At 35.7% G+C, this 27,577-nt stretch overlaps 1 protein-coding gene across 5 annotated transcripts in view; it reads left to right on the plus strand.

Moving 5' to 3' along the window:
* LOC106066488 (misshapen-like kinase 1) overlaps positions 1-27,577 on the plus strand; it is a 122,601-nt gene that overhangs the window by 88,925 nt on the left and 6,099 nt on the right. For 3 of the 5 annotated variants that reach the window (XM_056011730.1, XM_056011731.1, XM_013225531.2), the window contains 12 exons: positions 12,340-12,469; positions 14,030-14,157; positions 16,053-16,293; positions 16,903-16,968; positions 17,116-17,261; positions 17,670-17,733; positions 18,638-18,738; positions 19,300-19,449; positions 20,326-20,391; positions 22,137-22,215; positions 22,591-22,671; positions 23,212-23,351. In XM_056011730.1, coding sequence (XP_055867705.1) covers positions 12,340-12,469; positions 14,030-14,157; positions 16,053-16,293; positions 16,903-16,968; positions 17,116-17,261; positions 17,670-17,733; positions 18,638-18,738; positions 19,300-19,449; positions 20,326-20,391; positions 22,137-22,215; positions 22,591-22,671; positions 23,212-23,351 — 1,392 coding nt within the window. The remainder of the gene's footprint in view (positions 1-12,339; positions 12,470-14,029; positions 14,158-16,052; positions 16,294-16,902; positions 16,969-17,115; positions 17,262-17,669; positions 17,734-18,637; positions 18,739-19,299; positions 19,450-20,325; positions 20,392-22,136; positions 22,216-22,590; positions 22,672-23,211; positions 23,352-27,577) is intronic. The other 2 variants (XM_056011733.1, XM_056011732.1) reach the window with 2 other exon arrangements.

The raw sequence follows: 27,577 nt of genomic DNA on the forward strand, positions 1-27,577 counted from the left end.
ACAAGACAATGCAATTCAGAATGTTTGGCCTTGACGCATTGCGCTAATGGTAACTGTAGTTCGTTTCTGACACATTTTCTTTGATTCTAAGCTTTCACATTGTTTCACGTCACTAAATGTTTGGTTGTCAGATATGTTGTTTGGTTGTCCTTCCCTTGTGTTGCTCTCTAATCTGCTGCTCTAACAGCCCTACAACTTAGAGCGCTCTGACAATCTACCTCTTGGTCTCTTTCTGTAGACTTCGAGACAGAGCGCTCCCACTCCTACCTCCTTGTTGGTTACAGATTAGTCGGGCAGCTTATAGCTCGTCACGTTTTGTAAACAGATGTCAGATGACCGGAAGTGTATCGGAGTGTGAGTCATTGACTGGTAGATGATGTTGGATGATTGATGAGGTCTATTTAGGGAAATAGATTTGAGGGTGCTGGACGAGAGTGGCCAGAAGGGGTGGGGGCTGACTCTACAAATATTTCATCATGACCTAGTAAGGGGGAATCTTTTTTTTTTCTACATTTTTTTTCTTGAAAGAGTTGCCTTATAAAGTCTAGAGAGAACTACATTTGGCTGGCGTCAAGTCAGTGACACTAATTCTTACTGTTGTTGGAGTTAATGGCAACAATTGACTATTTCCCGTTGCAAGGTCTCCAGAAATAAAATTGAAGCTCAGCTCCTCACACATCACTTAATGTTTCCTGCTCTTGAGTTTCAACTATCTTAGACCAAGTCTGAACTAAGCACTTGGAAATAGGAAACTTCACACTATAGGAGCTCATTTGACATAGTCATAGCAGTGATTATACACACATAATGGTTTTCCAACAGGATTCATTCAATGGACATAATTTTGTTTCAACATGACTCACATAGTCATTCCCCACCACTCAACACACATACATAGAGGACTAATAAAGGATCTACTTAATGGCATTCACTAATTATGTATAAAAAAAAGTTTTAAATAAAAGTATGCTAAAAATGGCTTAAACATTTCGCAACGTAAAAAAAATGTTTTGATCGCCTGTGATTTTATATGATCACATTTGAAAAACTATGGAATCATTAAGTATCTCTAGTAGATTTTTGTTTTTTTTTTAAATAAAAGTAATAGCCTTTATTTTCGTTCTCAGCGGTTTCAAACTGTGTACATAGTGAACGTCATCTTCAATTATGTCCAATATCTCTTATGGTTTTACTTGTGTAACCTGTTCCTACTGGTGTCAGATAGTGTAGATTGACCACACCGACGTAACAGTAGACAAACGTTTATTGAAGGAGACAAAAGAGCATCTATGTAGAAGTTTTATCTTGACTTTTTTGGACATTTGTCTTCAAAGTACATAATGTTGAGTTTGTCTGTGTTTTAGGAAGCTGTGACGTGCGATTGGATGTTTGTCAGGCAAATCTTTCAAACATCAAAATTGTACCTGTGATTCAATGCTAATTCATAGAAATTGCAACTCCATATTTTACTGCTGTTAAACATAGGGGGTAAAACCATAAAGACGTACCTATCACGTGGAGGTCTGCGTAGAGCTGGCACACAACGAAATCCAGTATTTGCTGGAATGATTCTGATCAAACAGCTTAGGTTAAAGAACTTTCGGAAATACTGGCTGACCGATGAGGCGTTTGGCATATAACTAGACAGACGGACATTAAAATAAAAAGAAAAAATGTGAAAGTTTTCAAGCTGTAGCTACTATTGTTCTCCACTCCCATGCAGATACATTTAACATTTGTATTGCTCAAGTCAGTTCTAAGAAACTAAACATTCACACTAGCTGCTAAAAGAATTGCTTGTCGTAAATCTTATTTTATATCATGGTCTTTGGCCTTCCTTCTTCTCTTGCTTCTCCGCCGTTTGAGTGAACGGTAGAACTTCTGTCTCGGAATTGTATAGAGGAACATCGGTCGAATAGCAGAGTGGTTTGACCATAAAATGTAGTTCCTCACCAGTCAGAGCGTCCAGCTCAGTTTAGTGTCCAGGGAGGGTCCATCTCTATTTAATGTAGTGCTTGTATTGACTTTAGTGCTTAGCGTGTCTTTTTTTTTGTTTCAGAATTTTCCAAGACATTATCACTGGTCGTCTTAAAAGTAATGAAGTGGTTTTGAAGTTGATAGTTTAAAATAAATAATATTGAGGAGCACGCACATTTATTAAACGTGTCAGTTGCAGTTGGGAATTAAAGATACACCTTAAGTAACTTTAGTATTGTCCAAAGGGTGTTTTTTTTTTAAGGTTAACCAATGATAGCTGATTTCTATAACTTACAGTCACATGTTGTTTTTTATATTCACAAATAGTCAAAATGATTTTATTTGAGGATTGTAGTTTGTGTGTGTGTGTGTATGAAGTGGGTGACGGGGCGTTGGAAGGGGAGTGGAAACAAACGTCATAATGACACGTTCTCCTAGCAATGTCAACACTGATCAACAAATTGAGTTTTGGAGCCCCCCAGGGATGGGGTAAGGGCAGGAAGCCAGCCGTGAGCAGTGAAGGGAAATGTTGAGAGAGGAGGTCGAGTGTGAGTAAAACAGGGGTTGCTGGTGGGGGGGGGGGAGGGTATTGAGAAGGGCGCTGAAAGGAGGGACAGAATGGCTCGACTTGACAACACTCGGGGGGCATACAGTGAGCATTTGTCAGTCTGGATTTGTTGACTTAAAGACATTGAAGGGCAGGAGGGGTGGGCTGGGTGCTTTCTGTCAAAGACCTGGACAGCCAGCAAAGAACTTTGCATACAGAATCAGGTCATCATCAGATCTGTCATGATCTAACTGGTCACTCCCTTTTTTTTATTTTTAATGCTAAATAAATGTCCGATATTTTTCTTAGTGATTAGTAAACGTCTCGCCAAATGGACTGGGTCCAGTTTAGTTATGTAATATATATAAATATTAGATATATTTCTGCCGTGTCCAGAGAAAAATAAGTTTAATATTATTTCACAAATTATGTTCTAATGAAAATAAAAGATATTGCTGTCTAAAAGAAAAGACAATGGATTGCCCTACATAAACACACTCCATCTTGAATAGAGCCAACAATGACAGCTCCCCTTCCAAATGGAATCAAATTTGTGAGAGTCTTATCAAAGACTCTTGTTATGTCATCTTAACGGCACGTTTTTCTCTTGAAATCTCGTTGTCCTTTAGTCCAGCTACAACATCGACATACTCCCCAAAAAAACTTGGCGTGGACAGCACGTGCACTTGGAGGAGTTTCGAGAGGTGAAAAACTTCCAGATTTCAATCCGATCCAAACGTGACGTGCTGGTTTCAAACTAGCCCCTAACATAACAAGAAGCCCCCCAAAATGTTTGAGATGTATACATTAGCCAGTTTCTTGCTATACGTTTTCCTAATCTTCACTGGGTAGCCCGACATTTCTGTTTTCTGTCGTTGTCTCGCTAAACATATAGCGCATTCACTTGGTTTGTTGTTTTCTTCTGCTTACTTCTTGACAGTTTCTTCCTCCTATTGAATTAGCCGCTTGATCAAATACAGCGCCATGAGAGGGAACGGGAGGACTGTCTGGATTTAACGCTCGTCACTAAAACCATTTGACCCCTTGGACCTGAGGCTTTTTGGACTGTCGGCTTGTGAGTCCAGTCATGACAAACGTTCCTTCTGGTCCATTGGGTGACCTTAACCTCCACCAGCTCGCTACCAACCCTTCCCCGTGTGTGAGTAATGTGATAAAGCAAATTATTTGCACTTTCAGTGTGACTCTCTCTCTCTCTCCCACAAACTGCGAGCTTCTTAAGACTGCTCCTATCCTCACTCTTGGTGAATTAAACCTTTTTTTTTTTGTTCATTCACTTCCTTGTGTACATACATTGATGGGCCAGATTGTTCATTCTTTAATTCATGTTCATACACACAGTAAAAGCCTTGAAAGTTACTAGCCTATCTATCTATCTATCTATCTATCTATCTATCTATCTATCTATCTATCTATCTATCTATCTATCTATCTATCTATCTATCTATCTATCTATCTATCTATCTATCTATCTATCTATCTATCTATCTATCTATCTATCTATCTATCTATCTATCTATCTATCTATCTATCTATCTATCTATCTATCTATCTATCTATCTATCTATCTATCTATCTATCTATCTATCTATCTATCTATCTATCTATCTATCTATCTATCTATCTATCTATCTATCTATCTATCTATCTATCTATCTATCTATCTATCAGTCTGTCTGTCTGCCTGTCTGTCTGTCTGTCTGTCTGTCTGTCAATCATCCAATTAAATGTCTGTATTGTTGCCTTAAATATGAGCGAGCACTTTTGTTGTATATATATTCGACTTTCCCCAATGCCCCATCTCTCTTCTCAGTACCTAATCATTTATCGTTTCACGCATATAATTTAGAGCCTAATCTAATGTATCCTTATTGATTTCAAACAGAACCAGGAACCACTGCTCAAAGGGCACGAGGTGTCTAACATTGGGATGAGGCTGTTGCCAATGTTACCATTACGTAAACACTATTGATAATTCACCAGAGGGCTGCCAGTCAATAATACAATAACACTAGAAACCAAAACCAAAAGAAATGGGTAGTCCAATGAAAGGTTTGAGTCTATTTACTGCTGTGATCAGAGTCCGGTTAGGATTAAGATTTTGGATGTTTCATTGGTAGTATTAGTTGTGTATGTGATTTGGTGTGGGGTGCAGCTACAATTGTTTACAAATAAATTTTGGGGGAGGTAAATGTCGTTTTCCCTCTCCTCTATTTTTATACATATCTTCATGTAAAAGCTCTTAACAGTCGCCGGGTTTCAGCTTAATCTAAGCATTTGTGAAAGTATTGTATAGTGCATTGAACGTTTCATTAATGTAGATAGCTAATTTTTAAAACCCCCCAGACCTTTCCATCCATCTCATTTGGTTTCGTCTCTCTGTCTTTTTATTTCTCGTTCACTCTTTTCTCTTTCTTCACACACCCACACACACTTTTTTTTTTGTTCCGAAAGAAAATTCAATTTGTGAGTTCCGTATTGTTTGCCTTCCCGCCTGTAATTTCCTCATTTGGAAGCAATCAGAAGCAAGAAGTTAGAGAAATGCCAGACAGGCCAAGCGTCTGAAGAAAGTATTCCCATGAAATGAGACTCAATCAAGTCCTTGTGACCACACAGATGCCCGACAACTAGATTTGGAGATGTCCATTCTATGGCACTCGGCCCCCACTCAAGAGGGTTTTTTTAAAGATTAATTTCTTTGCCCCCGCTTCTCATTTTACTCAATGCCCATCTCTTTCTTTCTCTCTCTCTTTTCTCTCGCGCTCTCTCTCTCTCTCTCTTTTCTCTCTCTCTCTCTCTCTCTCTCTCTCTCTCTCTCTCCATCTTTATTATAAATCTATCTTCCTTTTGACTTTTTCATCTATCGCCACGAATTTGTGTTTTTTTTTTTATAATCTATCATAATATTATTTTTATTTAGATTATAATCATTCATTTTCTTTTTCACTTGCTTTTTCCTTCTCTCCCTATCTCTCTCCCCCTCTCTCTCATGGATATGTGTTTGTGCTTCATTGAGCCAATACATACCGCTAATAAATAAATCAACCAGTTGAAACAAAACGAAAGGTTTGCATAAATGTCGGATGGGTGAAGTCGCTGGGATCAATAAATCAATTGGTTATCATATTGGCCTAGTCGCTCCACCATGTTGCCTTGGTAACGGTGGTGATTTGTCCTCGAGCACTGCTACTGTGACGTGCGATAACACTGTTGTCCCTGGCGTTGGCACAGGGAACAATACTTGTGACAATGCTAGCCCAGAGTGTTAAAACAGTACAAACACGTGTCTCTGTTGTCATAATACATCAGCCCCCCATCTTACTTCACCATTTCTACTTTTTCTGTTCTGTGCTTATGAAAAGGGTAAAGTCCGTTCCCCATGGCTACGCTCCTGGTAACCAAGCTGTAACGCTGACCTTGCAGGTGTGTGTGTGTGTATCTGTATCTGATACCTGTATCTGATGTGGGATGGAACTATCGGGTTGTCCATCACAGTGATGTGGGGACTTAAAAAGACCTACTTTTTTTTTTTTTTTTAAATTGGTATTCTGACTGTACGTCCTTCCCTTATTAGCCCAAACAACGTTTGCGTGGGCGTTGAATTATTTATTGACATTGTCTATTTCAAGCATGTGTTGTACAGCCAAAGAGAACTAAACAAGTGTATTTCATAGTAATGTTCAGTTTCTTGTCTGGGGGTTCTCTTGTATTGTGTACACTATGTCTGAACTTTTCCGAAAGAGTCCCAAAACTATTCACTAGTGTTAATTTCATTTAGTTTGTATACATTGTTTTTGTTTAGAAGATTAGCTTGAACTAGTGTAAACATTGATTGACGTTTCACTTGATAACTACCACACGTCTGTGATGCAATACAATCGTCAATTTCACTTGATAACTACCACACGTCTGTGATGCAATACAATCGTCAATTTCACTTGATAACTACCATACGTCTGTGATGCAATACAATCGTCAATTTCACTTGATAACTACCACACGTCTGTGATGCAATAGAATCGTCAATTTCACTTGATAACTACCACACGTCTGTGATGCAATAGAATCGTCAATTTCACTTGATAACTACCACACGTCTGTGATGCAATACAATCCCCAACTAAAGCTCGAAATGAAAACTCTTGGATCGAGAAATGTTCATCAGAGAAAAACTAGTTGTTGTTTTGTTTTACTTAGATAAATACATATGGAATGTAAAAGGGATTATTTCTTTTGTGGGAATATTATTTAATATTCTATGAATATACTAGAGATGAACTAGTATGATTTTTACAAAGCTTTTAGCAACTCACTCTGTCTGTCCGATAATAATGTCGGATCAAGCTGGTATTTCGCACAATTATTTCTTTGACCTGACAAAATAAGAATTAGTTTTAAAACATTAGTTAATTAACTAGTGGTAATTAATATTTGACTGATAAGTTGGTATACGTTGAATTAGTCTCCTATATACTTTGTATATAGAGAAGTTTTAAACTAACTGTAGACAACTATACTATAAAACATTCTATTTTCATAAGCATTTGCCTGGCACAGTGGTTAGTATATTGGCTAGAGGAGGCTTTAGCCGTCAGTTCGAATTCAGGTCGTTCAATGTATTTGTAAAGAGATCACCCCCTTCTTTCTCCCCCAGCACTTCTCAACTGGTCCACACAAGTGATAGGATCATAGCGTATTGAGAAAGCTAAAAGCATGAAATTGCCTAAACAGAGACAACTTGTAAAAATATTTGTAATCGCACAGACCTATTATTGTTGGTCTTGATCTATTACAAATGTAATGACGTGACTGATCCATTCTAATTGATACAACCACGCTTAATGTTAGCTTTTGTTTTTTTTTTAATAGTTAGTATGTTTTTCTTGTTCATGTTGTTATTGTGCACCCCAGTAAATAGATTTGTTGAGTAGGATTTTTGAAAGGTATAGATACTACACCCTTTGTTTTGTTTTTGTTTTTTTGCCGGGTAGGAGTTGGATAGAGAAACACAGTTACTTTTTTCCCCCCTTGTATTTTAGTTGGGGTCCTGGGTCTCAGTTGTAATTAGAAGTCAGCTCCCTGCCTGGTGTCCCGTGGAGGCGCTAAGCGTGAACAAATAACTGGTTTGTCCGGCATCCAATCACAACTTAGGGATCTGTGTGCGTGTTTAGTGCTGATTTACTGTGGGGTCTGAAAGGGGGGGGGGGGGGAGAGAGAGAGATAAGGGATGGCTTTCGGATGGGATTGAGTAGAGAGGATACTGTTACGCTGGACTAGATGCAGATTGCTACTACCCCCCCCCCCCCCCAAATCTTCTTTTTTTTCTCCGCTATTGTTTATGACCATTCTCATCGAGTTGGGAAGAGCTGCAGTGGAGCGAAGCGAAAGTCATTCGGGGCAGCTTCATTAGTTTGATGTTGGTTGAACTAATTACTTTTCACTACTCTTGTTTCGTTAATTAAGATAGCATCTGTAACAAGTTGTGTGGAGTGTGTGTCTGTACTTTAACAGTTGTTCTGGGAGAAGGCAACATTATTAAACATTACTGCTAGATCTTGTATTTAGAGGCAGCAAGTGGGTATTGAATTTCTTGATTATTGGCGTAATGGCAAAAGACAGAGATAATAAAACAAAATTGAAAAAAAAAAACTTCTTTCGGGGAAAACTAATGTTAGGACCTGTCATAGAAAGATCTTCATCGCGCCTTTTTTTGTGTTTTGGGGGGTTGGGGGGGGGGAGATTTTCACACAAGGTCAACAATCATGTAGGCATATGTATAGAATATAATCGAATGTCAGAGTCCTACACTATTGTATTTTACTGCTCACCTTCCAATTTCATTAATTGTACTGCCTTCGTCTGAATTTATTATTTATTCTCTTGTAACTATTATGGGGTACATTTCGGGGACATCCAGGAGATTGCTTCTGAGAACAGCTGCGTTCTCTTCCTTTCTCTTCTTTGTAATCAATAAACTCAGTTCGTGTTCCATTGGTTAAAGTGAAACACTAGTTTACTTTTTTTTTTCCTTCTGTTACTATCATCTTAGTAGGTCATGATTAACAGTTCTCTAGTCTAGATTTTGTTGCATTGCTTGTCATTAAATATAATGGGTATAACTTAGGTCTACGTCTTATTTAGATTCATTTTAAAAATCTCATGGAGAACATTTAGTCTGTCTGGGCCAAGTTCATACGTTGTCTGTACGGGCGGAGGTTCAGCAACACAATCCAACGGTAATGTAACGATGAACATGTAAAGACACCCGGTCGTAGCTCCTAGTGCATTCCTATCACAGCCTGTCGGTGCTTAACAGCAAACGAGACTCCACGGGTAGCAAACGTCTGTCTCAGCACCATCTACCTGAGAGTGGGAGTTGACAGGCAAAACGGGTCGCTTCACCAGTGTAGCTTTATGTTTACCTGCACCTAGCCTGCCTCACAGGTTAATAGGTTTGATCTCATAACGCACGCTATCAGGCCTGCAGCTCTACAAACGCATCTTCATTTAATCCCCACGCCTATGAAATAGAGTTGGTCTGTTAGACAAGAGAAGATGATTGAAAGGTTCACAGAAATATAATCACCTGATGACGTGACTGAACTAGCTATCTACAACTTGTCTTTTGAGATGGATTTGCTTGGTTGAAAGCTGGCAATGGCCTAGTCATGGTATTATTTGCATGTCTTGTGATCAAAGCAACACATAATGTCGTGTCATTCTTTATGGCTCAGCCTTCTGTATTCAGTTTGGCAGTAAACCATTCACAGTTCAGTTATACCAATTCGTAGTCACAAGATAAACACTCCAGTTGACTCCAGGAGATAAGGATTGTATAATGCATTTAACAAACAAATAAATAAAACGTCCATATTTGTAGGGATATGAAACTACTTGCTGTAATAATCCTTTTTTTTTTTTTGGGGGGGGGGGGGCCTGCATTTTTCATTAGGCCTTTATATTCCCTTTTTTTTGAATCTTGAATTTCTTACGTATTGCTGTTTTTTGTTTTGTTTTTCTCTTTTATTATTTCTGACCAAAAATAAATAGAAATACCACATTGTGATATGCTTTAAGTTCTCGGAAAGTTTTGTGTAAGTCAGGCTTGAAAGTGTTTCGAAAACACAATCGTTAATAAAATGACAGTGGTTGGATTACACTCATAAGTAATCCAATGTAGCAAATCCTATGCCTTTCACTTGGGTGAGTGACTGAGTGTGTCTTTGAGTCGATGTAGTTCGTATTAATACTAAAACCAAAATGTGAAATGTGTGCGCGCTTTTTTATTTTGTCGTACCTGGTACTTCTAAATATTGCTAGTCACTTCATTGAGCTCAACAAGTGACTAAAACTCATTGTTGTTGCTAGAGCGACCTCACCATTTTCCCGTTTCCTATTTCAAGAGAATGGCAATGATTTTATAACCAACGTGGCTCTTCTCCTCGGGTGAGGGCCAAATTAACTTGTCCCGTACTGATGGAAGGACAAATAATGCTTTTGGACAAACGGCCTGTCCAGTTCTGACCACTCTGGTCATCATTGGGCATTAATCACACAGCTCCTGTCCGTGACTCAGGGTGTCCCTTCCGGGTTTGGAATAATTAGCCCTCCCCTATGTCTGTGAAAAGGGGTGGGGGAGCATGGACACCCAGGACCGATGACAGCTCATTATTTCTTGCCCTTTACATCTTCTTCATTACTCAGAGGAAAGGTACACTTTGACCTTTCTGGGATGTATGAGCCGGGAGTTTACTGCGATTCAAACCAACGTTTAAATTTCAAATCTAAGGGGGGAAAAATCGAATAATTGTTTCATAGAACTTACATGTATAGTTTGCATGAGTCGACAGACACAACCTATATATATATATATATCATGTATGTGTTTTGTTTCTTGGTTGTAGTGACAAATAAAATGTGACCGTGCCAGACCAATGTTTGTAGTTGCACACTAGAGTTTGAATTAGATACGCTGTGCACTACGGTGATGTATAATTGTATAATTACATAATGATTATTGGACGCCAGTCAATTCCCGTGCTGCATGGTAGGCCTACATTTGTAACTAGATCTTGGAGAGGTTTAGGAAAAGATTAACACAACCATCTCCGTTGTTCTGTGGTGTTGGAACGGGTTATAATTTTAAACTTTTATCAATTCACTCTATCACAGGAGACAAGCGTCATTAGATTCCGCCGTCTAGGACTTTCCGTTGTGATGTAAGCTTTATTTATTGCGAACTCCATCTGACCTTACTCACTCAAATCTTCAATCCCCGGGAGAGGGAGAGACGTTCAAATAACGTTATTAGCCGCCATCCATCATATTTACACTGAGGGAGAGATCCTACCCCCATGCTTCACCAGGCACGGATGAAGGGAATTTTTTTGGAAAGGGTTGGGGGGGGGGGTGAAGATTTTCATTCTCATATTGCCATCCACCGTGAGCTCTTTATTTAGACACGCACGCACTGTCTTGTGTGTTTGAGCGGACATGTCCACCGCCAGATGGAGCTGATCTGGTGACGCAGTGGTGTGGTCCCATTCAAGTGGACGGTCGCCTGTAAGGTAGTGGATTGTTACTAGTCTTACTTGACTAGATTCATTCTAGTTTCGTCTAGGTTTAGCTATACTTCATTTTGCAATGGTACCATCAGAACCGGCGCAAGGATCGACTAATAGGAGTGGGAGGGTTCCAAAATGATACTTCAGGGATTTTTAGGGAAGAATCAAAATGAAGGCAAAATATCGACTTAAGGGTCTAGGTCTTGGTTTCTCTTGATCTCCTGAAATGTATCACGTGCTTCTCGCTTCTGGTAGCAAGGATCTTGACCTTTAAAAAAGTATCGTTTTTTTTTTAACTTGTTTATGGTACACGTCATTGATTGTAATCAAAGCAGAAAGAGGATGTGGGGGATACACACCTATTGTCTGTTGCATGACGTGTTCTGCGTGATGAACTAATAACAAGGATGGAGGGGAAACCTCATTGGTAGAGGGGAGATAGGAAATGATGGTTCAGTAGCTGCAACCTGATACATAACATTGATTGATTGGCTTTTTAACTCCCTCCTCCCCACCCCCATGCCAGGCAAACAATACGAATCCCTGCATGCTAGGGGCTTGGGTTGGGCGGCATTGTTTCCTCCCAACCTAATTGCCCTGTGATTAACTACTAGAGTGTTACAGTTGGAGTGCTAGGATTGAAACAGGAGTGTGGTCATAAGTCAACTTTAAGCCATTATTATTACCACTCTTGTCTCCCTAGAACCTTCACCTGTATATCTACGTTGTGTAAGTAAGATGCTAACACTACAGAATACCATTTCAAATTGCTTCCAGTACATCAGAAAACTTGTCCATCCCCAAAACGCTTTTTTTTTTTTTTTTTTTGTAAATCGTACACATTTTTTGTTCTTTTCCCTTTATTGACTTCTTCTCCTCCGCCCTTGACATTCCTTGTAAGATTTTCTCTTCCATCTCAGGACAGGAACAGTTTGAACAACATCCATACATGTCCTACATGTATTTTGTATGGGTTTGTCTGCTACTAGAGAAACTAGTTATCATTATTCCACAGCTTGTTTATTTATTTTTTTTTTTAAATCTTTGTCTTTGCAAAATCTCTGTTTGTTTAGAAAATGAAAGCAATCCTAGCTTACTGAAACTGAAGGCATATTCTCATCATTTTCTGTTGTTTTTTTTTTTAATGGAATATCTTTGGTTTGGCTATTGAGTACATTTTAATTGGCCTACTTTGTCAGAATGTGAAAGGTTTCTGTTATTTTAATTTCACAGAAGTCAGAGACCCACCTTGATGACAGAAATCGTGACCGTAGAAGTGACCAGAAGATAGGCCGTCCACAACAGAGTCACATCCACAAGACTTCCTCCAACTCCTCCAACTCATCTGCTCCAGGTGCACTAGGTTAGTAAATACCAAAGTAATCTCCCTTGCAGCTTCCTGGTTCTCTTGTCATTATAGACCTACATTGGATTGCAGTTGATGTATAAATACATTTTAAGGTCTTTGAGCCTCTTCTTTGCTATCTATTACATGCTAAAAGATGTTTACCTTTAATGGTAAACAAAAGGTTATTTGTATGACAGGAGAGTTCACTTTATTCTAGTGACATTCATAATTGTTCAGTGATGCTCTTAAGAAATTGATGGACTTACTGGTAACATTCTCAGTATGGTACCCACAGGATTCAAAGTTTAAGTATTTTATTTCTCTGTTGTTATCAATGAAAGCGTATGAACACCATGGTCAAATAGTTCATTACTAGCTATTAAAGCTAAAGATTTAAAGTTAAAGTCCAGATTTGGAAAAAAAAAAAGGGGGGGAGGGCTGCTCTGAGCATTTTAAATGCATCTTTTCACCCTGATACCACCCAGCTCTAATGTAGACCTGACTTTGTTTGGGAACATGAAAGTGTTTGGTTGCTGACCACATGATTCTCCTGTTAATCATTGGACACCAAAGTAGGTGAACTAAACAACACCTGCCCCATCATGTCTAGAAATCATAGAGGTTTGTTGAAAAGAGATGGGAGCAGGCTTTCGCCAAGACATACATTAAGCATTGTACAGTAACTGACAGGACTTGGTTTTGTATTTAATGCATTTAGCCATTTTTGAATGAAACAATTGAAGTTTCTTGTTTACTTACAGACTAGTAGAGTTAGCAAATGATAACAAATGCACTGATTGTGTAATTGGTTGTCCAATTCAAATTTGATTTATTGACAGAAAATATACAACAAATTGAGGAGAATAGTTGAGCGCATCAATAATGTATATGGATACTAAGTTATCTAAGCCAACATTCTAACAAGTCAGGATTATAACTATAATGCCACTAACAGATAATGTTATTATATTTTGCTATGTTAAGTATTTTTAAATTATCAAACATGTAAATGAAAACCATTTCTCACCAAAGCTAATATAAATAAGGCAATCATTTTCAGACACTCTGCACCTCCTAAATTATATCCAACATTATTGGTTTTCGAACTATATGTGCAACCTTAGCAATACATACAAATCTGAACAGAAGATGCTCTGTTACCCACTTAAAGCAACTTAACTTTTGTACTTCTCATGGACTATTTAACTATTCAAAAGCTGTCTCTTTAATTAGCCCTTTTCATTCCTACTTAACAGTCAACTCACTATTCTCCCCATGACACAGCACTGAAATAAAATGACAACAAAAAAAAAGTTATACTCTTGTGCAACTAACATGTAAAGCAAATCCAATAATTAACTGAAAACAATTTGTCATAGTGATTGAGCCTTCTTTGAAAATAATAATGAAAAGCATTATCACCAATGAAAAGACTACATTTAGAATCAATAATATTTTAAAAAATACAACTAAACTAGAACTGAATTCACAGCATATATAAACTTAGAAAAATACTTATTTAAATTATTGGTAAGGGGTTTGTTTTCATTATTTGTTCTTTTTTTCTTACCCCAGCGGTAGGCCATTCACCATCTCCAATGCGCAGTGGACAGATGCCAGACCTAGTCCCACCCCACACACCTCCACTGAATAGATCACCTCAAACACCACAGAGACCACAGGATAAAGTTACATCTGAAGAGGTGATTAACAATTCTTTTGTCTTTCTTTTTCTTTGTGAATATCTTGGTCTGGAAACTAAAAATCTCCCCCCCCCCCTCCCCATTGACATTTTGTATTTTTTCATGATGCTCTACCACTAGCTTGCACAGAAGAGGGCAGGATGTCCTAAAAATTAGGTTTGATTAGGTTTTAAAAAAATGGTTGCATCAGCATCAAATCAAAGATTGTAAAAGGGCCACTTGTTTAATTAAAGTTTCAATTTTTATGGCTTTTAAGTGATTGATTAGCATAAAATCAGGAAAAGATAATTTATTAACAAAAAAGACATAATAAATTCTATCAGAGAGTCTGAGTGTAGGCATTGGTTGTTCCTTTAAATAACAGTTTCACTGCTTGTAACATATTTTTTTTTTTACCTGTTGGGGGATGTTCTGATGGGTATGGACCACATTTTACAAAACTAGTAAAGATGCATATAAAAAACTAAACATTGCTCATCATTTGTGTGTGTTTCTTTTTTAACATCAAAATATGAACTAGTATTTTATTAGTCTCATTTCACTGAACACTTGAGATTGCCTGTGCAGTATTCTCCTACCAATTGCATGTCACACTGCCACCCTACTATTGAGAATGTTAAGTATGATAATGAGCACATCTGTCATGTCCCTAGTTTCTTTGCACATATCATTTTCATGCTCAACTGGGTCAATCCTTTTAAGAGATGGCTGCCATGCTTTTTTTTTTTTTTTTTTTTGCTATTTTTTCCCCATTAATATTTGAAAACAAAAAAATCATCATCCCAAGTGAAAAAAAAAAAGTTATTATAACTTCAGTTTGCATTCTTTTTGTGAATTGGAGGACAGTGTTTAAGTGTTTGTAAAAGTATAATGATGTAATACTTGAGAAGAAGTGCTACTTTTTGTCTCTAGTTAGAACACAGTTTGTCACTCCTGCACTTTGTCCTCCTAAGTGTTGAATTGAATCTTTTCTGAACAGCTCCTGGCATACACTACTCCACCTTCAGTGGCCTTGCTTGTTGTTTTCATAATGAGCCAGACAAACATTTCTCTTTATTTGCTACAATTGAAACTGATCACTCTTCAGTTAAACCCCATTGGAATAGTCTTCTGAAAGTATCTACACTTAAGATGTTATTGTGGTCCCAGGCATAGCAAATGACAATACATCTCTAATTCTATCTTTATAAACCTGTATATTTGGTCTAGCCATTTTGTGTTCTTATTCTCATGTCTGAGTTGCGGTGAACATGGAAGTATTTCTACTTTTATATCTCAAATGGAATAAGAAAAGTTTGAACACTAATGTTTTATTTAAAAACAAAAAACTCTAAACTGACTGCTTCAGAAGATTTTTTTAAAATGTATTTTTTGTGAAGATCCATTATGTAAAAGCTTGATAATATTTATTTTAGTATCTTAAGCTTTACCTTGAAATAATTTTAAAACAAACAAATAACGTAGTGTAGAGTACTAACACCTGATACTTTGACTATTTTAGTTTGATTTTTTTTCTCTGTATATTTGTTTGTATAAATTCTTCCCTTGTAATTCTTACATTTTTTGTTTTTAATTTAACCTTCTCATTATGTTGTTCAATCCAAGATATTGGTACCATAAAATCTATGGGGCTTGCATGCTGAATTTACAGTTCTCATTTCTTGTACTGAATCAACTTTTTTTTTCCATGAGCACTCTTTTTATCTTATCACTGAAACACTGTGCATGATAAAAAGGCCTGTTCCCCCTTTCAGTTTAAATTTGTATCTAAGGCCAGCTTTATTATTATTATTATTATTTTTTTATTTTTATTTATTCTAAAGTCCAATTTTTTTATTTGTTTTTCTCTCCCACTTTTTTTTATTCCTTTAACTGAAACCTTTGGGTGTAAACAGTACAGAAGAGCTGTAGTTCAGCCTGCAATGAAGCACCAGAGATCTTTCTCTGCTTTTGGCTTTGGTGCAGAGGGTTCAACCATTGGCTCAGTTTCTTCTATGTCTAAACAGTCTCGCCGGGGCTCACAGATCAACGTCAATGTGACGCCATCCCAAACCACAGAAGGCGTGAGTGACACTCCAGAGATCAGGAAGTACAAGAAACGTTTCAGCTCTGATATATTGTGTGCAGCTCTGTGGGGTGAGTATTTTAATGGGAGATGGCTGGGCATCATTTTCTCAGTCAGTGTTGCTTAGTTCATTTTTACATCAATGGCAATTTGACATAAATCCATAATAGGTCAGTGGCGTTTTTTGTGTGCTCATTTTAATATCTCCAATTCAGAAATTATAAACAAATCTACACAACATTGATTCACTTTTTGTATTTCTTTTTTTTTATACATAAGAAGGCAAATTAAAAAAATGTTTTTTGAACATTTATATATGTTAAAAATGTTTAATAAATTCAGATTTTCAATATTTTTAATAAGAAACCAGCATTTTTATAACATTATTTTGCTATAAACATAAAATCATTTTTTTTAATATTTTTTTTTTTTTGTATCATGGAGCAATTCTACAAATTGTCTTCTTATCAGCTTGTTTAAAATATATTCATTTGCCTTAAACTTAAATTTGAGGTCGTTCAGGGTCCAAATCTAATGAGTTCTTATCATCATTGTATTAGGTGTACTATGACTTCCATAAATATTTTGCTTATAAATTGTTGATCAGTCGACTTGACTTGCTGAAATATGTTTTATGAAATATACTCATGACAGTAAGCTAAAGTATTTCTTGTTTGCAGGTGTGAATCTCTTAATTGGTACAGAGTCTGGACTTATGTTATTGGACAGAAGTGGACAGGGCAAAGGTAGACTCTACTTTGTATTTATTGGTTTTTTAGTTTAAAAAAAAATAGTGATGAACTGAAATGCTTTGTAGTCCTATCAATAAAGTGTCACACTAAGTGGGCATACACAAAAGTGATTTATCTTGAAGTAACTATTCTTTCCCCCAGTGTACACCCTGATCTCCAGGAGAAGGTTCCAACAGATGGAAGTCCTAGAGGGTCAAAACATTTTGGTGACCATCTCTGGCAAGAAGAGCAAGATCAGAGTCTACTACTTGTCTTGGCTCAAGTCAAAAATACTGAAGAATGATACAGTAAGTTGTCTGTCATCATGGTACAATATCTTAAAAATAATTGTTAGATTTTATTTTTGTATGGACTGTTTTCTACTTTAGAGCTTAAAGAACTGTTGTAGTTTGTTTTAGTGTCTCACATTTGTCAACAGGATACTGGGCAGTGATGTCAATATAGAAAAGCATTTAGTTAAATAAAGCTGTTGTTTTTTTTTTAGAGAAGTAGAACCGTTCTGTTTTTAGAATGAGCCAAGAATTTCCAATTAATTCAAACATGTTGCTAATGATGAAGCACTTCAATACTGGCAGAGAAATCACTTAACTAAAATCAGTAGAAGTTCATGTTTTACCTACACTTTGCTAAGCTATGTGATCAGTAGCTGTTATTTGTGTGTTTTAGGGAATCATTTGTTTCCTTCTGTATTTCAGAGTGACAAAAAGAATGGATGGGTCAATGTTGGAGATTTAGAAGGCTGTGTACATTTTAAAATAGGTGAGAACTTTACCAAGTGTGGTTTGTGCACTGGACTGTCGTTTGGATTTATCCATGGTCCCGGGTTCAAACCCTGCCCGCTCCCATCCCCCGTCGTCCTGCAGGAGGTTAGGACTAGGAAGTAAACTAAATTCAACTATGAAGGAACATCCGAAACATGTAAAACATTTTACAACATAACATTTTTACTAGTAGAAGCAGGATTGGTTTAGGGTTGGCAGGATTTGAAATTCTGGGATAAAACCAGTGTTTAATTATTTTAATTATTTATTATTAGTGTGTATGTGTGGTGCCGTGATTTTAAGCAAATTAAGTCTTGTTTAAGTTTGTGAATAAGTGATGTAGAAGTCCAGTCTCTGTGGCAGACATTTATTAGGATAGCTAGTACACAGACCTACTGTCTGGCTGTAGTCAGAAATAGTCCAAGCCTCTGTCTCCATCAAGAGCTAAGCAAAACTCTTACCTCTTTGGTTAATTTGACTAAAACACTAAGCTGTGACTATTTAGGAAAAAGTGTAACAGTTCATTTTTTATGTCCTAGATTTTGTGTGAATAGTGAAATGACAAATGATATAGTGTAGAGCTAGATGTCACTAATCTATATACAAAATAAACTTTATTATCATTTGAACCTTCAGAAGCATTGAATTAACAACCAAGATGTTAGAGGCAGAATACAGAATGTTGATCTCAATGAGAAACAGGATCACCCATTTAGTCTGTAGTTCACTCGTCTGTACTTGATGTTTCATGTATATCTTCACTATGTGTTAAGGGTACTGTGACTTCAAGGGAAACAACTAATCAATAAAGACAGCACTTAAGTCTTAGTTGGGTTATTTTTTTTAAATGTTGCTAATAAAAACTGCCATAGTAATCTTTTTTTTTGTGTGTGTGTTTCCAGTGAAGTATGAAAGAATCAAGTTTCTGGTTATAGCATTACAGGACTCAATAGAAATTTATGCCTGGGCTCCCAAACCTTACCACAAGTTCATGGCCTTCAAAGTGAGTACAATAAGTACACAGGTTTTATCTATCAATATTTCAAATAAGGAGTGAGTGATGATAACACTGTGACTCAGCTTATGTAATTCTAATATAATAACCTATTATTAACAGCCTTTTTCTTATTAGAGTCTCTGGAAGCATTAATCTTAGTCTTTGTTCTTCTTCTTTTTTTTTTTTTTTTTGTTCAGTTGGTGTTGAGAAATAATTAAATTTGTGTCTATTCCAGAAGAAAATAACATGACTTTCAAAGTGTTCCCACTAAGTTTGTCATCCTTTAACAAAAATAAAACTTCAGTGTATTTTTCTTTCCAGACTAGATCTCTGTTTTAAGTTTAATGTCAGCTTGGTAATGTGTATGTAGTATAGGAGTCTACTTTCTTTTATTGTCCATTTCAAAGCTGACACTTTTGTGTATTTTGATTTTAAAAAAGGAAAGTCTTTTGAATGTTTTAACTATGAGTGTTAGCATTGAATTAGCAATGTTTATACTGCAAAAAACATTCATATTTTTACTTCTTGTTGATTATTTTTTTAAATTATCTTTTTTTTTTCTTTTAGTCTTTTGGAGATCTGAAGCACAAACCCCAGTTGGTTGATCTTACAGTGGAGGAGGGTCAGAGGTTGAAGGTCATCTATGGTTCCAACATGGGCTTCCATGCTATTGATATTGATACATCCAATTTCTTTGATCTGTACATTCCATCTCATGTAAGTGATTGAGTGACTTGATGTGTAGTGCTATTCCTGCTAGTGTTAAGCTACTCCCTGCTAGGGTTAGACAGATAGGCACACCAGTATTCAACAACTAAGCAGACTTGTGTTATGAACAACTGGAAAAACAGTCTAGGTTAAGGCTCTATACACAACATATAGGCTTTGGTATTTTGGCATACCAGATTTGAGCATCTAGCTATGACAAGTATTACAAAAAGAGTTGTGTATTACATACCTTAACTGGTATTATTTTATCTGTTGCTTTTAGTTGTCCATGAATGTTTTGAATGTATTGTTTGATCTATGTTTACATATATCACTGTGTTGTGTTTTATTTCATCTTCATTGTTGAATAGCTTTTGTTTTTACTGCTATCATTTGTGTTGACTACATTAGTTTACTGAAAATATCATTCTTTCAGTGTCAAGTTTTAAACAAATGTTTTGACAATCAGCTCAACATATTATTGAATTGAATAAAAACAAAAAAACGTGTGCATGTTAAAATGTCATCTAATTTAGTTTGTGGGCTACAAGTGATTGGGTTATGCATTCACCTTTATTTCTATGGAACTAAGAATAGTGCTGGTCAACATACTGGCAAGGATCAGCTGACACAAGGAGATACTTCATTTTTTTTTTAAATTGATAATATTTAGATATGTAAACTTTTGTTTGAACTAAACACTTGTTTTGTCTTAAGTACACAGGTGGTTTTATAACTGTAGGTCATAGTTCATTTAGAAATGAAAGTGTGATTTGTTTTGTCTCATTTGTTGACTGACTCTTTTTAGCCAACTATCATTGAACTTTTATTTTTTTTCAACCACTTATTGCAACTCTGACTTGGCCAATTACTTGTGTGTACTAGTATCGAGGTCAAGGAAATTCAGTAGCCAGTAACCAATCAGGTTGCATCACGTTTTATGTCAATCAGGTAACAAAGAAAGAAACTAAGTCACTTTTGCTCGAGCGCTTTATTTTGTGTTCATCTCTCTTTCAAAAGGCCTGGCTGTTGTCTTTGAAAGCATGAGCTCATTGTGATTGTCTTTATGTCCAGCAAGTACAAGACATCAGTTTCATTGGAATTCAACTTGAATTCAGAACAAAAGTTTGTTTCTAAAATGAGTGTAATGATTCAAAGAGAGAACAAAGCTCTTCAGCAATCTGTGGCCTGACAGACATTTTGTTTTTTTCAGTTCTAGTTTCTGTCATTGGATGTATTTCACTTTTTTTTTGTTTTTTTTTTTTATTTTTCAGTTTTAAACTTCCCATGTTGATCTGTTTAGTTAATATTTGCAACTGTTTTTTCTATTGGTATTTTTAAAAATCTTTTTTAGTAACCACCCTTGCAGCTTTGGTATAGTGAGCAAAGTTGGTTATAATCCTTCATTTTTTTGGGACTTAATTATTTTTTTGCCAACTTGTTGCTTTTTTAAAGCCAGTTACTTTATTGTATGTGCTTCTGTTTTCAATCATAAATGTGCTATTGTTTCATTTTCTTTAAGAAAAATACACTTTTTAAAACTTATATTTAGAAATACCTTTAAAATTTGACAATAAATCAAAGCTAAAAATTTTTTTTTTACAACAGATAGAACTTAACTTTTTAAAGTTATGCATTTCTTGATTAATGTTTTTTTAGTTAGACAAAATTAAAGTTTATTTATACAAAATCTTTTAAAGCCTGAATTTGATTCTTTTGACAAAGAGTTGTTTTACCTTGATACTAAATGTAATGGTTGTTTTCTCAAATTAAATTAAATCTCTGCACCATGATTTTTTCTCTTTTATCCAGATTTTTTTAGTTCTTATATATATTTGTTTTATGTTTTGTTTCTTTTCATGAACCTGTCTAATTGCCTCTCACAAATGTAGTTTATTTGATTTGTAGAGAACAGTGCTAGCAAAGTGTAAATGTGTCTAACTAAACAAGAAACAAAACTAGATCTGGACACTCTTCTCATTGAAGACATTAAAACACATCAGTCACATTGAACACACATACACAGGCTCTAACTACTTGGCAAGGAATTGTTAAACATCATGGGGAACATTAAACACATATATTTAAGCTAAGACTTTTGTTTCTAATAATGTTATTGATGTATTTAGCTAGTTCCTATTAAAGAACTATTTAGTGAGAACATTTTCTTAATGTTAAAAAAAGTGATCTTCTTCAGTAAATTTTCCAGTACTAGTGCTATTAGCTAATATGATTGTAATGAAAACTGTATATACCACTGCATGCATTTGTCCAGTGAAAATATTCTATCCCATGTTCTACATGAAACCCAACAACATAGAGACTGTGAGATCAAGAAAAACTATTTCTTGACACACATGTGGATTTGTTGCTCTAAGTATACATTGGGACCCCCCTACTGTAAACATGTTGACTGACTTAATGTTTCCTCAGATTACTTAAAAGATAACTCTATTTATAAAGGCTAACATCTACTTTCAATCTTGATTGAAATGAAATCTTAAGTAGCATGGATTCTGTCAAAAAAGTTATGATCCTAGCTACACATTTTGTATCCAACTAATTGAATCGAAACAATGTTTAAAATTTGCCTTCAGCTTGTGCTATTAAGTTCTATGGTTAATAAAAAACAACTTTGAGCTCATTTGTTTGTTGTTTATCAAGTTCTAGATAGTTTTGTTGTTGTCTACTTTCAGAATCCTGGTCCCATCAGCCCACACACAATAGTTATACTGCCAGAGACCAATGGACTTCAACTGCTCTTGTGCTATGACAGTAAGTAATAGGACTTCTTAATGTAGCATTAGGACTCAGGACATTGGCAAACAGTTGGAATGTAAGCTATAAAATGCAGCATTCATTGAGTCCTAGTTCATGGCATCATAGGATTCCTTAACAATACCCTTTACATTGTTTTGGTTTAATTCTTTATTATTAACATTTAAATGTGTTGTATTTTCAAAACACTGTTAAAATAAAAGCAAAAATGTGTGGTTTCTTATCTTTGATTGAAAGTTACTGTTGAGCAGCCAGTTTCATTCATGAAAAGTGCAGTGCTGTTATTGATTTATGGCTATCACCTTGAATTGATTGCTCTTAAAACCCTGGTTTCTTTGCCAACTAAAATGTCTTTGTTTGCTGTACCTCCAGATGAAGGTGTGTATGTGGACACAATGGGCAAGATCACCAAGAATGTTGTCTTACAGTGGGGGGAACTGCCCACTTCTGTAGGTAGGTGCATAGAGGAATTATCTTTTGTTTTAAAAGGTACTGCACTCTGGATGTCTTATTACTTTATCAAAGATGAACTCTAAAAGTTTGTCAAGTATGTATAAAATGGCTAAATGTGATATTTTGTGGTTAGCACAATGACCAACATCCTTTAATTCCCCAAGGTATGTCAAGGACTTAATTGCCTTTTACAAATTCTGAAGTTCAAATTCCTGTCTTCCTTGGGATTCAAACTTGAGACCCTATGGTTTGGAAAGTCAGGCTCTTCAGTAGTTTCCTCCCCCTCCACTATATGAATGCATTGTTTAGAGCTAGTGAAAACACAATGTGAATGTTCAAAAAAAATAAAAACACTGAAAAGTTGTTCCCTCAAAGTGCAGTCAGGTGGAATGCAAATAACAGAGGGTCTTGTGTTTTTCTATAAGGTCAATTTTTGTAATTTTATTGTTGAGAAACAACTTAAGTGCTCACAAAGCTTAGGTGCATTAAGCATGCAAGGACTCTGATCAATTGTTTTCATATCATTCTTTCTGTCTCCAGCCTACATCAGCACAGGTCAGATCATGGGCTGGGGGAATAAAGCCATTGAAATCAGATCAGCTGAGACTGGACACCTGGATGGTGTGTTTATGCACAAGAAGTCACAGAAGCTCAAGTTTTTATGTGAGAGAAATGATAAAGTGAGTGGCACTTCTACACAGACTGTCAGGAGGAGTACATGGATAGGGGGGGGGGGGGCTACAGACATGAAAGAAGGGTTTGACTTACAGTCTATACAATATATTACCATGAACTCATTACATTCTAAAAATAAATCAATCTCTGACTCTTTACAAGTAACTTGGACACTACAGGTTTTAGAACTGAAGTTAAATACTTAGCACATTACTCAAATTGGTCATTGATTTTAAAACCCAAAAAAAATTCTGTCCTGTAGTTACAAATTTTTTTACAAAGCTCAACTCATGCTGTCTGTATGGTAAAATGTTTGTATAGAGTTGTAACAACATTTGGATGGTACGATGTGTTGTCATGCCGGGGATTTTACTAGAATTCAATGGTTGACAAAATTGACGATCTAGAATTACAATTGACGATTCTTTGATAAAACAAAACTCTGGAACTTTATTAAATACAACGTAAGTACAGTTATGTACAAATTACAAATCAATGAGCATATTACAAAGGCTTTTCAAACAGAGCTCTTAGAAACGTGACTGTCTATAAGGACATTATTTTATCGACCCCTTTACTTTCTTACTACCGCCAATTCTCTGGCGCTAACTCTTTTCAAAAATGTCTTTGTTTAATTTCAAATCAACCAATAGATTTCAAACATACTAATTACGTCCCTTGGGTAAATCCTGACTTGAATGTCAAGTGTCTAAATTTGAGGATTAAATCCCGAGACTCATGTCGAGGGCTTATATTACTTTCAAAAGTGAAATGTACAAACAATTCTATAATGTAATCTGTGACATATTACCCCCCCCTCCATTTAGCATTTGTATGGTAATAGAAATGCTCATATGTATTAAAATTATTTAAATATACATAAAATACCATACATGAAACTATAGAAAAATGGTTGAGGTAACATATGACAAAATAAAGTCAACTTGGAGATAACAACAATAATAAAAAAATGTAAATGCAGTGAATAAAATCATTGATGACTTTGAACACTTGTTTCACTATACAAGTGGTTATGAAAATGAGACAATGCTTGTCATGAACAATATCAAAAATTGTACAAAGCATAATACTTGAATAAATTAAATCTTGAATTGAATAGGTTATGAAGCTTCATGATGAAATTAAAATATGACATTATAACTCATTTCGTTAGTACTAATGTGAAAATGTGTACATGGAAAAATATATTGCATATGAAGAATTGACATAGAAAAAATAATTGTGATAGTACATGACAATCTTCTGAGAAAATAGTACTCAATGTGACCAATCTTCTGAATAATAATACTCAATGTGATATAAATCTCAACATGTGTGAAGCAATGAAAAATTCCAATTGTCTGTCATGTATCTGTACTATTATAATAGGATATATGCAATAATATTCGACCTGAAATAAAATACCTGAAATAAAATGCTCATGATTTAAAAATTAAAATGTCTGATGCATGTCATATGCAAAGATGCTGAAACATAATAAACAAAGTATCTTGAATGAATGACCTTCCTCAGTGGGTTGCTTGGTGCTAAAATAAATGCAACATCTGATATAGAATACCTGTGGAAAAAATGAGTAGACAAATTATTTGATTAGGTACAACTGAATACTGTTCTTCCTTGACGAGTATGAATGATAATGGATCAAGTGGCACTAAATATGGTATAGTACATATATAAAATGTAAGTGTGAAGTTCAGAACCCTTCTGAGTTGCCGTCATGGATGTGTGTACGCGTTTTCTAAACTTGAAGAAAATGTCTTTCAGTTTATGAAGCTGTTGTCTCCATGTCATATTGATCTCACAGATAATGTCTGATTGAACCGCGTTTGAGTTTGGGGAAAATAAGAACTGTCCGAAACCAAAACTCAATTTTCTGGTTGATGAACTTTGACGCTGTAGAACAATGGTAGCAGAATGCTTTGCATTAGAATGTTCAATAGAGCAATGACTGAACATGTCTGAGTTCAATCGGTCAATACAGCAATGTTGAAGAAGTTCATTTGTTCCTTTCTGAAGAAAAGTTGCCCTTTGAGTGGACGGAGGATGAAACTTGGTGTTGTCAATGTTGTTGCTTTCTGAGTTTCTTTCAAATTGCAGTACTGGAAATGTCTCAGAAACACTGGTAAAGAAATCTGCATGGTCTGTAAACACTTTAATGTTCTTCACTGTTTGTAGTGCTATGTCATTCAGAGTGATGACCTTGGGAATGTCAATTTGATTTGATGCTGGTAATGAAACATCTATCTCAGGAATGGGTGTTGATGATGTTTCTTCTTCCTCAGGAATAGTTGCTAAGCTTGTAAAATGTTCAACTTCTGCTTTGATGTCTTCATTATCTGTTTCATGGTAATGTTCAAACATATGAACATGAAATACTTTGGTTGACTTGTTGATGTTGATTTCATAAAGCAGGTTGGAAATCTTTCTGGTGATGGTAAATGGACCTTGCCATTTGTAAAACAGTTTGTTACTGAAATCTGGTAACAGTAATTTGACTTGATCTCCTTGAGCAAAATATCTTGACTTCATGTGTTCATGTAATATTCTTTGACTTTCAATGTTCTTGGTTGTAATGGCTTCTTTAGTTGACTCACATTCTTTCAGATGAGGAATACTTGTATGAGTGTTAGAGTCAAGTTGCATAGTTTTTCTTTTGTCTGGTATAGCCAAAGTTGATTGAATAAAAACTTCTTTGTTATCTGTTTCTGATTCTGGTTCATGAGACTTGTCTTGATTGTAGCAGAAATGTTCAATGCATACCATAGTATTGGTAGGTAATGATGCAGATGCAGTGTTGTTCAAGTCTTGATGTATGAAGTCATCATCAGTGGTTAGGGATGGGAAAGTACTTGGTAGGGACGGGCTTGTATTGTCAGGTAGGGATGGACATGTAGTGGGTAGGGATGGACATGTAGTAGGCAGTGATGTCCCTGTAGATTTACTTGAGTCATGATGCATAGATTCATTGTTGTCAATTCTGACTTTGTAGTCTGGTTCATTCTTTGTTTTAGTTATGTTGACTTTCTTTTGAGTTTGTTTCTCATCATGATCCCATTGACAATGTAAACATTTATTAATGTATTTCTTGACATCTTTGTTCAAGCTAGGCCAATAATATTCTTTGGCAATTCTCTTCTTGGTACTTGTTACACTCATATGTATGGTGTCATAAAATTCATGCTTTGCTTTAATAATTTGTTTTCTGTACTTCTTTGGTACATATATTTGTTCAATGACATTGTACTTGTGGAAAGTAATCTTCTTGAGAAATCCATCTTCGAGATATGCTGTACGCTTTCTTAATTGAGCTTTCTGGTATATTCTTGTTAATGTTGCATCATTCTTTTGTTCAGCTTTGAATTCGGTATTTTTCAATTCTAATAATTCTCGTTTTAGTTCTTCTTGCCGTCTTCTGTCGTTTTCTCTGTCGTACTCAGCTAATTTATTATCAAACCATCTTTCTCGTTCATGTGAAGGAATGTTGAGTTTTTCTGCTAAAGCTATGGCTTCACCTATTATGTCTGTTGTTAAAGTCATGTTACAATGTACTTTTGCTTGATATTCTTTTTCTTCCTGTCGATGAACCCATTCATCTGGTTTAGGTACTTGTTTTTCTTTAGCTATGTCAAATAATTCTAACCATCTTTGTGTTCTTGTCTTTGGAGACATGTTGAAAAATATACCAACTTGGAATGTAGAAATATAGTAACGTTTTGAATATAACAAATGAATGTTAGTTATGCCGTAACTGGCTATGAAGTATAACTTTGTTTTACAGTAGAAGTACTACTGGAGTCGTTGTGTTCTAGAGCTGGAAGCCATATTTAATTTTTTTGTTAGTTTCTTGTATTGGAGCAAAATGTTCAATATCTGGATTTTGGCTTTATCTCAGATATAATAATAATATAGATCTAGTGACAAAGTTCTTGAAGCCTCAATTTGCTAATAAATTCTTGACAGTAGACTTGTAGTTACTGGAGTTGTATGATTGAATATCTAGATCTATTGAGCCGATGTACTTTTTACTGGTTTAACAGTTGGTTAAATCTGGTCTTCTGTTTACTTTGTGCTGCACAAATGATTATTTACTGGTCTTCTTTATAATGCCAGTTATTTGATTTACTGGTCTTCTTTATAACGCCAGTTATTTGATTTACTGGTCTTTTTTATACTGCCAGTTATTTGATTTACTGGTCTTTTTTATACTGCC

This window comes from Biomphalaria glabrata, chromosome 15, assembly GCF_947242115.1.
Source record: "Biomphalaria glabrata chromosome 15, xgBioGlab47.1, whole genome shotgun sequence".
Taxonomy (NCBI): Eukaryota; Metazoa; Mollusca; class Gastropoda; family Planorbidae; genus Biomphalaria; species Biomphalaria glabrata.